The sequence below is a fragment of the Syngnathus scovelli genome, chromosome 19, assembly GCF_024217435.2.
Source record: "Syngnathus scovelli strain Florida chromosome 19, RoL_Ssco_1.2, whole genome shotgun sequence".
Taxonomy (NCBI): Eukaryota; Metazoa; Chordata; class Actinopteri; order Syngnathiformes; family Syngnathidae; genus Syngnathus; species Syngnathus scovelli.
In genome coordinates this window covers 2,858,377-2,876,551 of record NC_090865.1, presented here as the reverse complement: position 1 = coordinate 2,876,551, position 18,175 = coordinate 2,858,377, and the positions used below count along the sequence as shown (strand labels likewise).

General features: G+C 43.7%; 1 protein-coding gene and 2 long non-coding RNA genes across 4 annotated transcripts; 2 read left to right on the top strand and 1 right to left on the bottom strand.

Annotated features, from left to right (window-relative positions):
* The first annotated feature begins 1,957 nt into the window (after positions 1 to 1,957).
* On the top strand, positions 1,958 to 14,720 carry snx13 (sorting nexin 13). 2 transcript variants are annotated; one of them, XM_049751240.2, is made up of 25 exons: positions 1,958 to 1,978; positions 7,147 to 7,259; positions 7,320 to 7,422; positions 7,495 to 7,584; positions 8,152 to 8,273; positions 8,394 to 8,512; positions 8,621 to 8,725; positions 8,789 to 8,877; positions 8,961 to 9,044; positions 9,130 to 9,268; positions 9,352 to 9,440; positions 9,565 to 9,664; positions 9,728 to 9,921; positions 10,002 to 10,106; positions 10,171 to 10,341; positions 10,424 to 10,493; positions 10,932 to 11,074; positions 11,157 to 11,264; positions 11,347 to 11,457; positions 11,536 to 11,697; positions 11,765 to 11,836; positions 11,927 to 12,072; positions 12,172 to 12,240; positions 12,306 to 12,418; positions 12,661 to 14,720. In XM_049751240.2, the coding sequence occupies exons 4-25, from the start codon at positions 7,507 to 7,509 to the stop codon at positions 12,894 to 12,896; spliced, it is 2,625 nt and encodes an 874-aa protein (XP_049607197.1). In that variant the 5' UTR covers positions 1,958 to 1,978; positions 7,147 to 7,259; positions 7,320 to 7,422; positions 7,495 to 7,506; the 3' UTR covers positions 12,897 to 14,720. The 2 variants fall into 2 exon arrangements, with proteins under 2 accessions (XP_049607197.1, XP_049607196.1); XM_049751239.2 differs by having other exon boundaries at positions 10,896 to 11,074.
* A 212-nt stretch (positions 14,721 to 14,932) lies between these two features.
* Positions 14,933 to 16,231, top strand: LOC125987140 (uncharacterized). The gene is made up of 2 exons (XR_007487916.2): positions 14,933 to 15,211; positions 16,134 to 16,231. It is a non-coding gene; the product is annotated as an uncharacterized lncRNA (long non-coding RNA).
* LOC125987142 (uncharacterized) lies at positions 16,171 to 16,802 on the bottom strand. The gene is made up of 2 exons (XR_007487918.1): positions 16,474 to 16,802; positions 16,171 to 16,377 (listed from the first exon to the last, which is right to left on the bottom strand). It is a non-coding gene; the product is annotated as an uncharacterized lncRNA (long non-coding RNA).
* Positions 16,803 to 18,175: the final 1,373 nt, after the last annotated feature.

The window sequence follows — 18,175 nt, the reverse complement described above, 5'->3', positions numbered from 1 at the left end:
GGCTTTAGGGGTCCTATTGATGTGTGGGTTAGGACTCTATTTCCATGTTTATCTTACACTCGAGGGCTCATTGAAATCTATCAGACCCTCTACACTGATTTTTTGGAAGGGGACATAAAGAGAGCACTTTGTTTGCTTAGTCTCATCCATTGACTGTTTTTTTTTTTTTTTTTTCCCTTGTGCTAATGTGAAAAAAAATATGTTGTTTCCACTGACTCTGTTTGCATCAGCCGGTGTTATGTAAAATTTTGTGGCTTTTCTTCCTGTTGAACGCAATAACAGTTTATTGGCGTTGCGAGGGACACGTTGTGAGGGAGGGGGCGACTTGGCAGCTCGAGTAGCACAGTGTTGGTCCAAGGGGAGCTACAGTAAGCTAGGAGAGAACTGGAGCCTTCCCTCTGGTCTTCACTGTCGGGTGGTCTTACTCGTTCTTGAACCACCCTCTTCCTTAATCCTTTAATATGTTGCCATCTTTTCTGCCATTCTTTCTCCCGGCCTCCTCGCCATCCACCCTTTTTTTCCTCCTAATATCTACAATATCACCCCCCCACCCCCTAATTTCCTGTGTGCCTCGGTATTTACTTAAAAGTGTGGTGCTGCGGTGAGTGATTGGGCCTTGAAAAACAAAGAAAACCACAGCAGACAGTCAGAGATGCCACAAGTCTAGAAAACAAAGTCTTGCTGATTCAGTGATTAACACCGGCCAACATTTTTGCTGAGTATTTTTACTGATTAATAACCAATCATCCGCTTCTAGAGCTATTTTGTGAGTTTTACAAGCCTAGCATGTGCCATTTACTGAGTCTTTTTTTTTCTGGGGGATGTAACTTTTAAAAAGCAGTCTGGTAAGTTAGGCCAAAGTCCACACACAAAGTGCAGACGTGGGACAGCAGGAAAAGTGTAAAGCAACACCACCTGAAAGAAGCAAAAGGTCCCCTGAGAGCAAAGCTCATATAAATGCAAGGAGGGACACATAAACACTGAGATGGCGGCGATGGCGTGTGTCATGCAGCTTTACGGTGAAGACTTAGCAATCTGCTTATCAACATGCAACACGGAGTATATAAGATCAGCACCTGCATCCAAATTGATCCCAATAGTATCTGCATTGGTCGAAATGTCGATTTCATCTAGTGCTTTGACGCATCGGTTCTGCTTTTCTTCATCTTCTTTACTACTTAGTAAAAAAATCCCAGGGCCCCCTCGTCAGGAGTTGGCACAGGATGTGGACCCTCCCCCGAGCGAGCATTGGTACAATGAAACCTGAGCCCCAGGAAGTGGTCCTGCGCATCATCACGTCAAGGCAGACAAATAACTTCTGCCTCTTTCCTTTATTTTCCCTTTCTTCCCCATCACTCAGCTCTTGTCATCTTCATCGTCTTTTATTGTTTTCCTTTCAGCTCTCACGAGGAGTCGCTGAACCGTAAGAAGAAAAAAAAATCTACCTGTGTTATCTCAATACGAGCTAACATTTAAACTCAAAACGAGCTGTGGCTGGCTGGGGTTTAGTAGGCCCCCAAATTCCAGGAAATATTTTCTTGCGCCGTTCCCTGAAGATTTGTGGTAGTCCTGCCCACACTATCCCTATAATGTTTGAGGTGGAATTTCCAAAAAGCATAAAAAACGGGTTTATTTGCACAGTTTGGAGAAGTGAAACATTGATCTTCCTTATCTCTGCATGGTTGTATTATTTTACCTAGCAAATGCAACTGTGAAAATGCTGAGGGAGCTAGCAAAATTGTGCTGCTCTTAAGGGAAGTAGAATGAACTTAAAACAAAACCACCTACTTAAGTGTAATATAACTATTTGTTACTATTTTGCTATTCTATATTGGTATGCAAATTATGGGTGAGGGATGACATCTTGGCATCATTGCCTTTCCTGTGTTAATCGGTTTTGGTTCTTCACAGGTATGAAGTTGGAATGACCTTCCTGTATGGTGTCTGCATGTTCTTCTCATTCTCAAAAAAAATCACGGTAGGTTCATTGAAGACTCTAAGTTGTCCATAGGTGTGAATGGGAATAGTTGGTTGTCTCTATGGTCCACATCTGCAGGCATAGGCTCCAGTGGGCACATCTCCATGAGGTTAGTATTAAATAAAATGTTATTGGTTCAAAGGATTATTTTTTTGTGTGATGCGCTAGGTGGCAAATGGTAGCGTTTGGAAGGCTAGCATCCAAACACTCTTACCCCTTGGCTAACTGCTGCTTGGGGCAATTGGGGGGTGCACACACACATATGCTGAAGTAAACATCTTGCTGCTAAAATACTAAAAGTGCCCTGGGGAAGTTGGCCCACTGGCCTAGCAAAGTGACCCTTGTTACTACGGTGATTAGATATTGCTATGCCTCATCTGCAAACATTTAGGCAGTGTCACCCCTAATCTGCATTGTGGCACCCTGCCACTGGGCAACACACATGCAAGGATGTGACTGATGACATTTGACAAATGTTGACAAAGTTTTCCAGTTTTACTTCAATATGATCCATAGGCCAAAAGTAACGCATAGTGTGCATGTTTTTCCCTCCAAACCTTTAAGTGTATCTGTGTGACTTTAAATTATCATAGGTTGTCACATTCCACCTCCTCACCCCTTGACCTCTGACACACCGGTCTTCGTCCTTTAGGCCAAACCATCATGACCGCCACTCATTGCCTTACTGCAGCTTGGCTGTACGTTCACTCTGAAAGCGAGTCAATGACTCCTTAGAGGGACATTAATAATTTACTCCAGGCTCTGCGGCGCATGGAACATTAATATGTTCTCATGTATACGTGCACATAGAACAACCCAGAAACGTCCAATTATATATCCCTGTAAAGTTACCTGATATACTGCTGGATCAGGAGACCTTCTGTTTCCTTGAAAACAGAGAAGCAGTAGCCATCGCTCACAGCAGTCCAAAAGGGACTGACTATTTATATGACACTTGTGTAAAAGGCACTTTATAATATATGACAGCGTGTCAGGCAGTTGGGAAAGTCAAACCACCATGGCGCTTTGTCATCACTGTCAGCCAGAACACTCATGCTTGTATACAGTCACACTTTTACCAGAATACAGAATGAGAAGAACCTGCTATGTGCATAAGTGTTGCATAATAACCCCTCTGGTAGGTTATAAAAGATTGAAGACTTGTGTATGACATCCACATAATTTGTGGGACATTCCAGTACGAGCGTCCTTTGTTTCCCTGACCAGTCAACCTCACCTTCTAGGGAGCACCGAACGGATAAACAGCGCCCTCTATTGTTCAACTGCATGACACTTTTTGCATCTCCAGAGTACACCAAAGTATTCCTGAATTATTCTATTTTACTTTAATAAATAACTAATATTCTATTACATTGTTAGACAAGGCCCATGCGGGAAGAGGCCAACTCTTTAAAAGGTTGCTGACATCTCATTGTCCAAACAAAATGAATCATTTAGCGACCCCGATGCAAACAACTGGTAACTTATACGTGTTCTGCTGAAAGAGATGCCATGTCAGACACAGAAAGACAAATGAAACACGAGAAGGCCAGGGTGATTTCTTCAGAGTGCATTCAGGATAGATGTTCCACATTCTTTATTAAATGAAATCTTACTTTTGTATCCCCAATAGATTTGATTTGTTTATGCATTTGACAGCTGTTACTGTTGCTTAGGCCTAGAACAGTGGTTTTCAAACTTTTTACACCAAGTTCCAACAGGGAAAAATAAACTTACCAATATGAAAATGCAGTAGCATAGTAGGGGATCAAAAAAGGGACAAAAGTTTAAAAAGAATATTTCATACTGTATGCCACAGTAACTTTATGCTGTTTAAAGATTAACTTCACATGAATTAGAAAAATAAAAACCAAATTAAATCATTGTACAAGCAAAATGTATTGCAAATGAATGTTAAACCTTAAATGTTTAACAGATTTTCAATAGTATTGAACTTAATGTGCAACTAAACTGTAAGTCGTCAGAAATGTTATAGACCGCTAGAGGGAGCCCTCACACTACTAGTGATACTCGTATCACTGATAATCACTGGCCTTGATGATTTTGTTCAGTATCTCATTTAGTGCTTTATAAAATGTAAAGTCACAGTCAGTTTTATTTTTTTAATTTTTTTTGTACTGTAATGTTATGTATAGGTTCAATCGTGATTGTACGTGTTGTCAGTCACGGGCGTGTGAATACGTCATCACGCTCCTACCAATCAGGTGGCGACGTCCGCAAACGGGCCACTCGAGACGTAAACCTCGCAAACATGGCGACGCTCGAAAGCGAATACGGAGATTGGAAATACGTTCGTTTTTAACCGTGAAGAAAACAGTCCCAGTCGCGTGTTACGACGTGGCGGGGTTCACCGAGGCCACCGGACGCCTTTTGAACAATGTTCACAGAGGTAAGTTACAGCTGACGTGCGTGTTACTCAGAGTTTAGTAGCTTCAGACTATGCTTGTCAGGTTGTGGAAGCTAGGCGGCTAGGCGTTAGCGCAGCAGGTAAACAGACACACACACACAGACGGGATTGTCATGCGAGAGGACGGACAGACAGTCTCGGTGTTTCTGCTAGGCTTGTCTGCTATAAGTAGCACTCGACCCGGGATTACAAAGATAACGCAACGCTAATGCCATGATCTTGGGATATTCGTACTGGCTGAAATTAGCTCGGTGTAATTATTGAAGATAGGGATATTATGATAAACGGCTACGAACAGAAAAAATTGGCATCACACAGAATACAGGTGAGCTGGGTGTTGGCTTGTTTTTTGGACAGGTGAGTTGTGTATCAACTCCTGTGAGCGACTGTTAGAAATGCTGTAGCTTCTTTTTTTGTAACTTTTGGTTGGCCTCAAATATTGCCAACTGTAATGTGGTCTTTAGCATCTCGACTTTCAAGTCACAAGTGGCAGCTTCGAGTTGATGCTATGTGACGTTTTGGCCTTGTCTTTAATGTTTTGTGTGTTACTGGATTTCATCATGAGTGTCCGAAACGCATGTGCATTCTTTGCAATTAGATACGAGTGCACTGATTCATTCCCACCCTGTATACTTACTTGTAAACACGTTTCATATTGATTGACTATCATCTGCAACCCACAAGTGTGTCATCCGAGAGGTAGTTTAAGGTCCCGTTTCAAACGTGATAAAATTCGGTCACATCTTATCCTTACTGAAGTTTTAACATCCAACTAGCAATGTGCAAAATGTATTTTATCTGGGACAAAAAGGGTTTGGTCACCACTCTGTAATAAAGCCTTCCTGAAATTGTCAAGTACTCTGTGATATATGACGCACACAGGAATGAGACAATTGAAAATGGCAGCGTGCTCGCTCGTTTGTCTCTCCATCCATCTCAGGCCAAGAATGTGACCCAGACTACATTCTGATGTGGTCTTGAGTCATCATTCCTCAATTCGGCTCAAATCCACGTCCACCTCCTTGTAACTCTAATGTTTGATCATCAACTAATATTATGTTTTGTTTCATATTTGCCTTCAAATGCTTTTCAAGCTCACGAGATTCTCTTCCTGGCCTACATGTCAAGTCTTTGCATAATGGATTTGTGGATGGATTAGGCATGATCAGTCATCCCTGTGACTTTCTCCAGCATTAACAGGGGATCTCCCACCGGCCAGTTTTAATGGTATAAGCTAACATGCTGCCTAATGACCACGCTGATCAGGGCTGCAGCCACCCATGAGAGTGTCTCTCAAGTGTGTCAGGAATGAACTGAGTAATGCTTCGCTTTGTGGCAGCGGACCATTAGCATCTAGATCACACGCACAGAAATGTTGTAGCGGCCGCCCCGCTGGCCTCTCGTATTCTTACAGTGACTTATTTTTGTCTGGCAGAGTCAATTATTCAATTTAAAAAAAAAAATTGTTGGTACAATGTGAATTGCGTCGGCTGATTTTTGCGTTGTTTAAATTAAATGGGCTAGCGCGAATTTCCCATTGAGGCCCCCCCCCCCCCCCCCCCCCCCCCCCCCCCATTTTCGACATCAGCAGGCTTGCGTTTGGTCGCGCGAGTGACGTGTCGCCATGTGTTCTCGACCAGGCTTGGGTGTTAATCATTGGAGCAGATGGTTCATGTTTTAAACCCAGCATAAGCTGTCAAAACTCGCACTGCTGGTTATCATCTCGTCTCCCAGCGAGCCAAGCATCGGCGCCGGCGTCTCATCACAGGCAGCCTTGCTGATAAGACTCCACGCTGCTGACGTCAAGCGTGGCTCATGTTACACATTTCGAATAGGTCTTTTTTATACAATGATTGTGCTGTCCCCTCCGTGACAATTTCTAAAGCCACCTTTGAAAAAAAGCAGGCCGAAGTTATTTGCATCTTTCCTCGTAACGGTCGGTTTATGTGGGCCCAGATTATTTGTGTACTACGAGTGTCACGTTTCAGTCAAGTGGTACTGAACCACACAAGATGCATAGTAAATGCTTTCGACACTCCAGCTTTCTGTTTACTTGATGTCACATGCTACATTGTAGGGGTTATAAAATGGAGCTGTGACAGAAAGCTTATGGCTCTTACCCCCCAGCAAACTGGTTTGGAAAATGGAAACGGTCATGGAAATGTCTCACTTTGTTTCTGTTTAATATGTCATTTGCGGTTAACCAGATTGACCACAAATCGTTCTTTGTATTCTTCCCAGTTCCACATACCTTGACTTGTTAGGTGTGATTGAGGTCTTGTCGAGCCTGTTTGTGCACTCGCTCCACCCTGGACATTTATAGACTCACATCGGGGAAACTCAAATCGGAATATTTGTGGGCCAGCAGACTGACTTGCTGGGATGCGAGAGCTTTGTTTCCTGCACTGACAATAACAGGAACAATATAGGAAGTGGCTTATGACGATGCACAAATGCAAGCTCACACGTCTTTGTCTAAAACCATTTTAACCTCATGTTTGGTCATGAGCTCCCAAAATGTTGGTTTCCTTTTGAGTGTGATGTCTTTTTTTTTTTTCTCGCTATGCTAAATAATGCACTATTTGTTATCATGTTGTCTAAAAATTAAGCTATGCTAAATAATACCCTACTTGTTGTCATGTTGTCTAAAAACCAAGTTAAAGTTTAGCTTAGCAGTCATTTTCAGACCATTTCATAACTTGACATTGTTGAAGATGACTTTTTTGGGTCACTTTTTTAGGCCAGTCTGTCCTTTTGGGGATGGGGGGGTCTCGGAGTCGTGCTGTTCCTCATCACCTTCGGACCCTTTGCTATATTCTACCTGGCCTTTTATATCCTCTGCTTCATTGGCGGGTGAGTAGACACGCATTCCTTCACGTATGTTCAATTTTAACTGGGCTTTTCTTTCCGCAGCGGCTTTGCGATCACTCTGCTGTATGGGAAGATCAACTCCGAGAAATACTTGGAGAGGTGCGAGCACTCCTACCTGCCGCCCCCACCTATTGGTATTCCAAAGGTAAACGTCTTTCCCCGTTAATGGTACATGTCCCGCAAGTTTCTCCTCAAATGATTTTGTCTTTTTGGTTAGACGTTGGATGAGATGAAGCTGGAGATGAAGCCCATCAAGATCGACAGGCGCCTGACTGGCTCGAGTTTCATAGATGAGCCTCTGCAACAGGTTGGTGACAATACAGTGCAATAAAGTGGTCACAACTATGCGACGTGCTTCTTGGTTTTGCTGAGGAGCGGTTTTGTTTTTTGGGGAGCACTGTGACAGGTCAGCTTGTCCACGTCAGCAACTTTAAACTCCCACATGAGCCAGTCTAACCTCAGGATGGTTTGCTCATGTGGAGTCTATTGTGTTGTGTACTCGTTTTGTTATCTCTATTGGCTGATGTGAGTCGCACTTTATATGCAAACATTTTGCGAGGCAAAGGGAAAATGAGAACATGTGGATGATGGCGGTTAGGAATCATGTAAGAGCGTTGTGCTCCTCAAGCAGCGTGGCCAGCAGCATTAAGTGGTGACACAGCACTGTGACGGTCAGATGACACTGACTGGGATGCTCCCTTACATTCCTGGGAATTATTTAAGGATCTTGAGTGAGGGGGTTTAGAAAAAAAAAAAAAAAAAGGAGAGAGCAAGAGAGAGATAAATAAAGGAACAAATGTTATCTTGTGCTGGTACTACCTTTTCCAGAAATGTTTTATTCAAGCATCAATTGCCCCCTCGCCGCCCCCTGCAGGTGATCCAGTTTGCTCTGAGAGATTATATCCAGTACTGGTACTACACTCTGAGCGAGGATGAGTCTTTCTTATTGGAGATCAGACAGACACTGCAGAACGCCCTCGTCCAATTCTCCACGCGGTACAAGTCACACACTCGGCAGCAAATCACACACATTTGGGAATGTATCAATTTAACCCTTGTATTGGCTACTTGCCTATTGTTATGGGTGGTTTTTTTTTTTTTTTTGGTGTCTTCAAGGTCCAAAGAAGTGGACTGGCAGCCTTACTTCACCACTCGCCTGGTGGACGACTTTGCCACCCATTTGCGTGTCTTTCGTAAAGCTCAGGATCGCCTCCCGGACAGAGAGGATAAACTAAGTAAGCATGTAATTATGACACGTGACCAACTGGCAAATTAAAATTTGTTTGATAGTAGTTTATGGAGGACAGAGTGCAATATAGTTGACTGAAGAGTTGTCTGGACAGGGGACATAACAGAGGAGCTGATAGACTCCTTTTTCGAGGCCGAAGTGGAGATGGAAAGGAAGATTTGTCGAGATGTAGTGTGCACTTCTCTTAAGGACGAAGAAGGTAAACAAACTCACGTCTTGGTATTATCCCTTTGTGAAATAAACAATTTTATTTTTTTGTCAGGATTCCTTCGAGATTTGTGCGAGTTGCTTCTGTATCTGTTACTACCTCCTGGAGACTTCCACAACAAGAACATGAGATATTTTTTAAGAGTGAGTGTGCATTAGAAGAAGCCAGGTCTCCAAATGAACGGCACAGTTCTAAATTCACCCAGCTGCATCCGCGTTTCTTTTAGGAGGTGTTAGCGCGTGGAGTCCTGCTTCCTCTCGTCAATCAGCTGAGCGACCCAGACTACATCAACCAGTTTGTCATCTGGATGGTACCAGTTTGACCTTTTACGATGGCCGCAGCGATTATATTGAAATGGTGTGACACTGACTTTGTGTTCATGTGTGTGTGTTGAGATTCGAGACTCCAGCTGTAACTATGAAGCCTTCATGAACATCCTGAAACTGACAGATAAGCCTGCTGAGCTGGAGGCCGTCAAGGACAAGGTGATGGAGGAGCTGCAATACCTGCGCTCGTTGGACACAGCAGGAGATGGTGCGCCATGTCATTCCTTCGCAGCTAGTATAAGTCCAAAATAAATCCTGAAGTCATGTTGCGTGGTTCGTTTGTGCTTTTAGACATCAATGTCATCAAGAACCAAATCAACAGTCTTCTGTTTGTAAAGAAGGTGTGCGAGACCAGGATCCAGAGACTACAGTCTGGCAAGGTAGGAATAGTCTTTGGTTCATTAACCCTGAATAGGTCCTTTCAAAAAAATCTGCCCTCACTTATTTATAAAAAATGTCATTTTATCAATGTTAGTGATTTTTGCCCCTTCTTCACCCATATAGGAGGTGGACGCTTTGAAGCTTGCGGCCAACTTTGGCAAGCTGTGCGTCATCCCACTGGATCACATCCTGGTCCACAATATAGCCCTGCAGTTCTTCATGGGTAAATGCAGCAATAATGTCCCCATTCCTCAACGTTTGTGGGCTAATGACATTTTTATGGCAGATTTCATGCAGGCGGCCGGCGCCCAGGCCGAGCTCTTCTTCTGGCTCACCGTGGAAGGCTACAGGGTGACGGCGCAGCAGCAGCTGGAGGCCATGCAGCGCTGGCAGAAAGATGGCAAGAGGCAACCCAACGCTACCAAGGGGCTCCTCAGGGCAGCTGCACTGGGAGTTTTTGAGCAATACCTTTCTGACAAGGTCCAAAAAACATCTGCCAAAAATAATAATGCCTTAAACAAATTGACTTGACAAGCTCGCTGTTCTTGTTCTCCCCGCAGGCATCTCCCAGGGTTCAAGTAGACGAGGATTCAATAACACGCCTGGGGGAAAAGCTACAGACAGATGATCCCACGCCAGAAATATTTGATGAAATCCAGAGAAAGGTATCAAATAGTTTCTTGTCTTGTGGTGACGCTAAAAACCCAAACCGATGGTGTTTTTCCTCAGGTGTATGACATGATGCTAAGGGATGAGCGCTACTACCCGTCCTTCAAGCAGAGCCCACTCTACGTTCGCATGCTGGCGGAACTGGACATGCTCAAAGAGCCCAGCTACCGCGGCTCTGATGACGGCGACGGCGAATCGTTCAATGGCTCCCCGACAGGAAGCATTAACCTGGTGAGGGAGTCCTCACTTCTTCTCGCGAGCGTGATAGATGTCCACATGCAGCTGTCAATGTAACGTTTTGTTGTCTTTCCAGTCTTTAGATGACTTGACCAACTCCTGCCATGATGAATCTATGCAGCTCCATGCTTTCATCTCTGATACGGGTACACACAGACACACACACACACACACACCAGATTCTGATCTTTAAGACTGGATTCACGTCATCACGCCATGGTTCCAGTGACACAATTTTGTTTTGGTGGTGTAAAAACGATTTGACCCGCAGTGTAAATTCAGCCTCATTTTTGGATTAATGTGCTGATAGCCCCATTTTGATTTATCACCCGTCTTTTTTGCGCCAAGCTCCATTTTTTTTTCTTTGCTCCTCCCATCACTTTCATTGTTTTCTGTTCTTTCCTTTGCTGTATTTGTCCTGCCAATTTGTCCCCGTCATCTCCCTCCACGGCGCACCCATCGCACCCGCATGTTTTGTGTCTTTTACCCAACCACCCACCGTTGCTCCATTGCCTTCCCTCTTGTGGGTGTATTGTCGGGTGGGGTAGCTGACGCTGGTATTCCCGGCTTTTGGGCTGCCGCAGGTGTGTGCAATGAGCATGGGAAGACGTACGCGCTTTACGCCATCACTGTATTCAGACGTAACCCGGACGGCAGCGAGGACTGCTGGAAGACGTACCGGCGGTACTCTGATTTTCACGACTTTCATATGAGGATCACTGAGCAGGTCTTAATTTTTTTTTTGCTTGTGTCTTTATTTTCTTAGCTCACATTTCTTAGGAGCTCATGTTGCGTTGTTGTACTTTTAGTTTGAGAACTTGACGTCTATCCTCAAGCTCCCGGGGAAGAAAACCTTCAACAACATGGACAGAGACTTCCTGGAGAAACGGAAAAAAGACCTCAATGCTTACCTACAAGTATTATTAGTCTTGATATATTACTATCATCAAGTTATATTTATGCCCATCATTAAAAAAAAAAATCTATTGTGTGATTTAGTTGCTGCTGAACCCTGAGATGGTGAAAGCGTGCCCAACTCTTCTCCCGTACGTCTACGACTTCCTAGAGAACAAAGCCTACAACAAAGGCAAAGGAGACTTTGCACGCAAGGTAACAAGCATTCATAGTCTTGTATAAAATACAATGCACATGGCAGACAACAACTCACAAATGATTTTCACACATCAGATAGACACGTTTGTCAACCCCCTGCGGAGCTCCATGAGGAACGTGTCCAACGCGGTCAAGTCCCTCCCGGACAGTCTGGCCGAGGGCATGAACAAAGTGTCAGACAACATGGGCCGCATGTCCGAAAGGCTGGGCCAGGACATCAAGCAGTCCATATTCAAGGTGCTTCGCGTCACCACCATACTTCTGCTCTTATCGGGACGAATGTGACAATTTTCTCCTCTTCCAGGTGCCTCCTCTTCTTCCCAAGTCGGACATTGACCCCGAACACTGTCGAGTCTCCGCACAACTGGACGACAATGTGAGTGGCCTTGCTCATGTTTTGGCTGTGATTTATTTATTTTTTTGGTGGTGGGGGCAAATCTGTCACCCCCTGTGTTTGCTCAAACAGGTGGACGACAACATCCCGCTGCGCGTCATGCTGCTGCTGATGGACGAGGTGTTCGACCTGAAGGAGAAGAACCAGTGGCTGCGAAGGAACATCAAGAACCTGCTGCAGCAGCTCATACGGGCCACTTATGGCGACACCATCAACAGGTCTGTCCATTCAATGTGACCATATAAAACTTGCCGAAAGGTAGTTTGACCTTTAACCTGTAATAAACCTTCCGAGCTTCATTGTTGCTTTGCCTCTAGGAAAATTGTGGACCACGTGGACTACTTAACATCTCCAGAGCAGGTGGCAGAATACGTCAAGAAGTTCAGGTAACATTTTTTAGACACCCAAAGGCGCATTTTTTTTTCCTTTCCAAAATACCAACCTTCTACAGAGACTCCTATTGGCCTAACGGTATTCTGGCCGAGACCCCGCCCCGTCGGGACAAGAGCATCCGGATGAGGACGCGAGTCGCTGCCAAGACTAGTCTGCTGGGCATCATGCCAGGTGATAACACACACACACACACACGAAACATTAATTTATTTATAATTTATTTTATACATATTATTTATAAAATGATACCAGTTCAGGAACTGACAAAAAAATTCCACTGCAATTGAGACAAACGTTTAGTATCCAGTCATGATTGCTAGTAGAGCATTTTGCCTGAAAGCTGTTTAATTCAAATCCCAAAACGTGTATAAAAAAAAAATGGAGACATCATTGTGTCGTCACCGCCCACATAGATGAGCTGAAGCACATCATTGGCGCGGAAACCACGCGCAAGGGCATCCTGCGCGTCTTCGACATGTTCCAGCACCAGCCCATGAACCGGCGGCTGGTCTACGTGTTCCTGGAGGGCTTCTTGGAAACCATGTTCCCTCAGTACAGGTTCCCCGAACTCTTCGTCAAGCTGCACTCCCGCTCGCCACGCATCCATCGATACGGCCACAAACTCAAAGGTTCTTCGCTCAAAAGGTGACACGAGTGGACCGAGCCAGATGGACACGGACAAAAGTAGACGCACACGCGCACACGGCACAGACTTAAGAGCTAAATATGACACTGGGGGAAGGGGCTTAATGTGAACTTTAAGGTGTGAAGCCCTCTTGTCTTTTCATTGAAAACACTCCAAGTAGTAATAAGATGGATTTCATTACACATACGCATCCCACCTGACAGCGTTCCAGTCCCCATTCAAGTTTGGATGTTTTGAGTTTTGCTGAACCGGGCCAGTCAGTGCTGTCCCCTGGTGGCCCGTGAGTATTGTACTGTTTTTAAACTGCAGGACGATAGCATCAACCTACACCTTTGCCTTACCTTCCTTTTCGCTTCGACTCGCCCCCTCCCCTCTAAATGCTGTAGACATTTTTAACTGCAAAAGCTGCACTCGTTTGTGTCCATAGCAACCAAATATGTCAATAGCACTGGCTAACAAGGCGCTGTTTTTTTTAAAAATGTGACTGAACAAAGATAGGGTGAATGGATTTATTTTTAAATTCTTATTTTCACCCCCCCACTCCCCCTCTAAACTGTCCACCCTGACCCCAGATGACCAAAGCTCGCGCGTTGTTGTGCTCTGTGAAGACATTCGAAGCGAAATGGTGCAATGATGACCTCACGGTGTGTTTGTGTGTGCACGTTAAGGCTCAGCAGTCCATGCAATCAAGCACACTAAATACACGTTTGTGGAAAGCCGTTTATTGGACAGCATGGATATCCACCTTACGGTATGTACATTCCTATATACATGTGAGACATGCAGTTGTCACCTAGTGCTGTTTTTCCTCACTCTACTAGTGCAACTAAATTGTCCCTACTAAGCAAAATAGTACTTCAACCCTAAGGTGAATATCAAAGATATTGAATGTCTTAGATGGCTTTCCATACACGTCGATGAATGTATTCTCCGTGCTCGTGTGTGTTTTGTGCAAATGTGTGCGTGTGCTCCAACTGTGGAAGTGAGTCGGCCTTAAGACAATGCATCCGCAGTTTAAACTGACAAGAAGCTCTTCCACGTGACTGAATCCTCCTCTCGATGTGGACAAATATTCCGAATCACTTTTTAGACGGCAGACAAGCAGGTCTTACATTTTGTGCAATATTACTTTTCTTGGACGCATGTGCATTTTGAATTATTGTACATATAGGAAAACAGATTCATGTTCTTTAAAAAAAAAAAACATGAAATATTTCTCTCTTCTTAGCCCTACAACTTTAACATTCCATTGTATGTTTCTTTTACAGACTTGTTTTATAAGTCACTTTTTTTTTTTTTAACCAAAGGGTGTGGGCATGTTTTGCCCCTGAGGATTTACCTTTTATTAGCGAACAAGCTCGTTTTGCTAATTAGGATGGGACAGGCGCCAACCCCCTTCCTTCTCCCAATAGCCCAAGACAAGTGGAATTGCTGCTCATGAGCATTTACAGTAGCAAGTGTGTGTCGAGGGTCTCCCATTGGCTTGAATGGAGCACTTGATTGGTTGGTAAACCGAATCGTCAGTTCCCATGGTGAGATGTCACCTGTAACATTGCACACCTCTCCATTCAGGAAAGTTTATTCCACTCAAATCCAGGATACATAAAAACGTGCATATGTGTACAGTTTTGTCAATAGTGTGCCTAAATGTCCTGTCAACTCTATTTTCATGTAATTCTTTAATCTATAAAACAATCAGAATGTCATGATCACGTTAAGCGACTGAAAGACTTTTTTTTTTTTTTTGCATCACGCTTACCGACAAACCCCTGAGAGCAACTGCTCACATCAGTATAACACTAATAAAAGGTAACTCTAACTAACAGAGCACTGTGTATGACGTATTTTAATAGTTCATGAAATTACATTGATTGCCTGCAATGTGTTGCTGTCAATATAATCTGTCCGGTGACCAGTAGCACAGGCCGATGGAGTGCAATGAGACCATTCAAGCTTCCTCTCTTCTCACGTCTTCTTTGCGCTTCTTCCCACAGGGTCAACGATGACAACCATTCCCCACGCGGCCAAACCTGGTCATTATAAGAATAACTGTCACTTCAAAATCCTTTTTTTTTTTAAACTGACATTTACATTGCTACTCACTTGCAGCGAAAGTAATCTGGGCGACCGTTCCCATAGAGGTCGGCCCGCCGAGGCGCATCGCTTTGCGGGCGGCGTTAAAAACATAGGCCCCGGACAGGATGAGACCACTGCCGCAGATGAGTCGACAGCTCCAGCAGCTCTTGAAAGTCTGCATGGACTTAGACATTGGGGCATTTTCTCCTGGTGGCGCCTCGGGTGTCGCCATCTTTGCTGAGGTACGTATGCTAAAGCTAACGGCTAAGGTGATTGGGAACTTGATACAATGCAAGTGTCGGCTTCTTAAAGGTTGCGGGGAACAAAGGACATGCAGCGAGAATACGTACGGAGTTTATATCTATACTTAGCACGTTTTCACAACTATACTTTTCTTACGTTTTCCCGACTACGCTCGCAATGTTTTTACCCGTGTCAAGTAACCCGGAAGTACTTTCCGAAGGCTCGGTGGATTTCCGCTTCATGTGCTCTGTGACTTTGGACGATAGATTGATTAAATAATATAAACATGAATATTGCCGATGTATTACCATGCTAGCCATGCTGCGTGGCAAAAATTACACTTAAACGTAAATGCAACTGAATAGATGGTTGGTGGATGTTTCCAATTGCTCTGTCGCCCTCTGGTGGTGAAGGTCAGAAATACATGCGTGAAACATAACTGGAAAACTAGTTTTGTAAATTATAAATTGATACGGATCAATACATTATCAACTCTGTATCAAACGGCCTTTTTAAGTTGGTATCGATTTCGAAATTGATACGGATTGATATCACTTTCCTTAACGATACCAAACGATATCATTTTTGGTAATGTATTGATCCGTATCAATTTATAATTTACAAAACTAGTTTTCTAGTTATCAACTCTGTATCAAAACTCTGTATCAAACGGCCTTTTTAAGTTGGTATCGATTTCGAAATTGATACGGATCGATATCACTTTCCTTAACGATACCAAACGATATCATTTTTGGTAAAGTAATTTATTTGTAACAATTCCGTATTATTTTTTGTGTCAATACTAACATTATTAAGGGCTGTCAATATCATTTGATATGGAATCAATCTCAATGTTTTAATGTGATATCCATGTTGATACCAACATTAAACTTGCTATTGATGGTTGGTTATGTGTTGCAGGTTCCAAAGCCAGTCAGACAAACTATCAGCCTTCAAGTGGAGTTCTCCCGGTCAACAAATCATCTTTAATAATAAAAAAAATAAACAATTGAATTTAACATGTTTGGTTGTGTCCATGGATGTATTTGTTTGATCACAAATAAAGTCTACCAAAGTTGAGAAACTCTCTCCTTGTATTCCATTTTGTAGATCGTGGTTGTCCATGCTCTTGGGGGAGGGTGAAGTTGGAACGTCATCACAAGTTCTATAGGGACTAAGCTTAGTTTGGGGATACACATGAAATACACAATAAAATCGCGAAATTTTCGCGGCAGGATGGCCGAGTGGTTAAATACTTTACCTGGGAGACGGGAGACCAGGGTTCGACTCCCGCTCAAGTCAACATTTAGAAATTTTACGGTGTGAGACTCGAACTCGAGTCTCCGGAACACCAGGCAAAAGCTTAACCCGTTCGACTACCTGTAAGTTAACAAAGATTCGGTTTCTTAATATATAGCTTTGACTTTGAGGCACTACCAACATACTAGTCAATGAATACGACAATCGAGCGATTCTGGCCATGACAGGTGATAGTCGAGTGGTTTACGACATTGCCTAATAAACACGGAGTGCGAGTTCGAGCCCAGCCTAGGGCCGACAAGAATCGCTTTCCCCCCCCCCTTAAAGTGTACTCACTTTTATCTATTAGTTTTCTTTTTTCTTCAATGACGTCATCACCGGAACACTATAAAAGTCGGACAAACGAAGCAGTCAGTCTTGCACGCCGCCTCTGACGGAGTGCTCCTCCACCTGCAGCTCTGCACGCGTTTCCACCAGCTCCTCTAAAACTTCGATTAAGTGAGTATTCTCTTTCTTAGACACAAGGTAAGTACAAATGACGCTTGCTTACTTTTAAGAATAAACTGCTTTTGCTTGCTTTTAACGTGGAGTTTCTCTTTTTGGCTTGCTTACAGCGTGCTAAGGTGCAAGCTAAATGTTGCACGTGCATTGGCAATGGACGCCTTAAATTGCACCAAAAAGCATTTATTTGCCATCTGGACGCCGGCGCTGTGAGCTCAAGGTAAGTAGACAACACAATACACATTCAAACAGAATGAAACAAATGCATAATAATGCATATGCGTTTTAATTGTCTTCTTTTGTCTGCAGGTGAGAGTCTTCAAATTGAGCCTGAACTTCCAATGCGTTTCAAAGTGGATACAAAGTTAATGCATATCTCTTTTCTGTCCACAGGCCTGTACCTGCAACACAAGGACCAGATTGACTGCAAAATGGCAAAATTTCAGTTTTATATGAAATATATCTATTGAAGTTACTAAATCAAGTAATGTTCTTTTTCTTTGTCTGCAGGCTCCAAAATGGCTGACTTGCTGTCATTGACGTGGCTTCACGAGACATTTGCAGGTCTTCTCTTACTCAACATGCCTACCAAATGTAGCATAGCTAAGCCAAACCGGCTCACAAAGCTGTAAGTTTAAAAGTAGAATACTTACTTTTTTTACCGTGTCTTTCAGGCCAGCAAGCTGTGGTTGGAGAGGAGTCCAGCGCTGTCCTGCTTTCATCACAGGTGAAACACGCGCGTACATTCAGCCATGCACAAATGTTTGACAGTGTATTCCAGCAGGTGACACAATCACGATTCAAGTGGCAACAAGCGCGCTGAAGTCATTTAGCGTGTCTTCCTGCTCTTGTCCACTAGATGATGCCAAAGGACCGGGTTCTTGCCGCATGGATCTTCTGTGGTGAATAAAAGCTTATCTCCAAGGTTTGGACCTGTTACAAATACGAACTGGATGAATCCAAGTACTTAACAGTTTTTTGTTCTAGGTGCAGGCCATCAGATGGAGTTGTGACCAACTTCCTGTCTAAAATGCAGCCAGGTTTCACACACTACCAAACCCTGTTGCAGGTTTTAATAAAAAAAATAAAATAATAAATTGCCTTCTTTCTCCCTCTCGATGCAGTTCAGTTCCAGTAAGAATGCTGTCTGGGACTTGGTCACCATGATCCTCCACCTGCTAGGCAAAGAGACATATTCTCCA

What these genes read in the sequence shown, in the direction of transcription:
- snx13 (XM_049751239.2), top strand. Translation starts at nt 7,507, where the DNA reads ATGAAGCTGGAGATGAAGCCCATCAAGATCGACAGGCGCCTGACTGGC. An exon ending in ATATGAGGATCACTGAGCAG is followed by an intron (nt 11,075 to 11,156) that starts GTCTTAATTTTT and finishes TTGTACTTTTAG; the next exon opens with TTTGAGAACTTGACGTCTAT. An exon ending in CCGCACAACTGGACGACAAT is followed by an intron (nt 11,837 to 11,926) that starts GTGAGTGGCCTT and finishes TTGCTCAAACAG; the next exon opens with GTGGACGACAACATCCCGCT.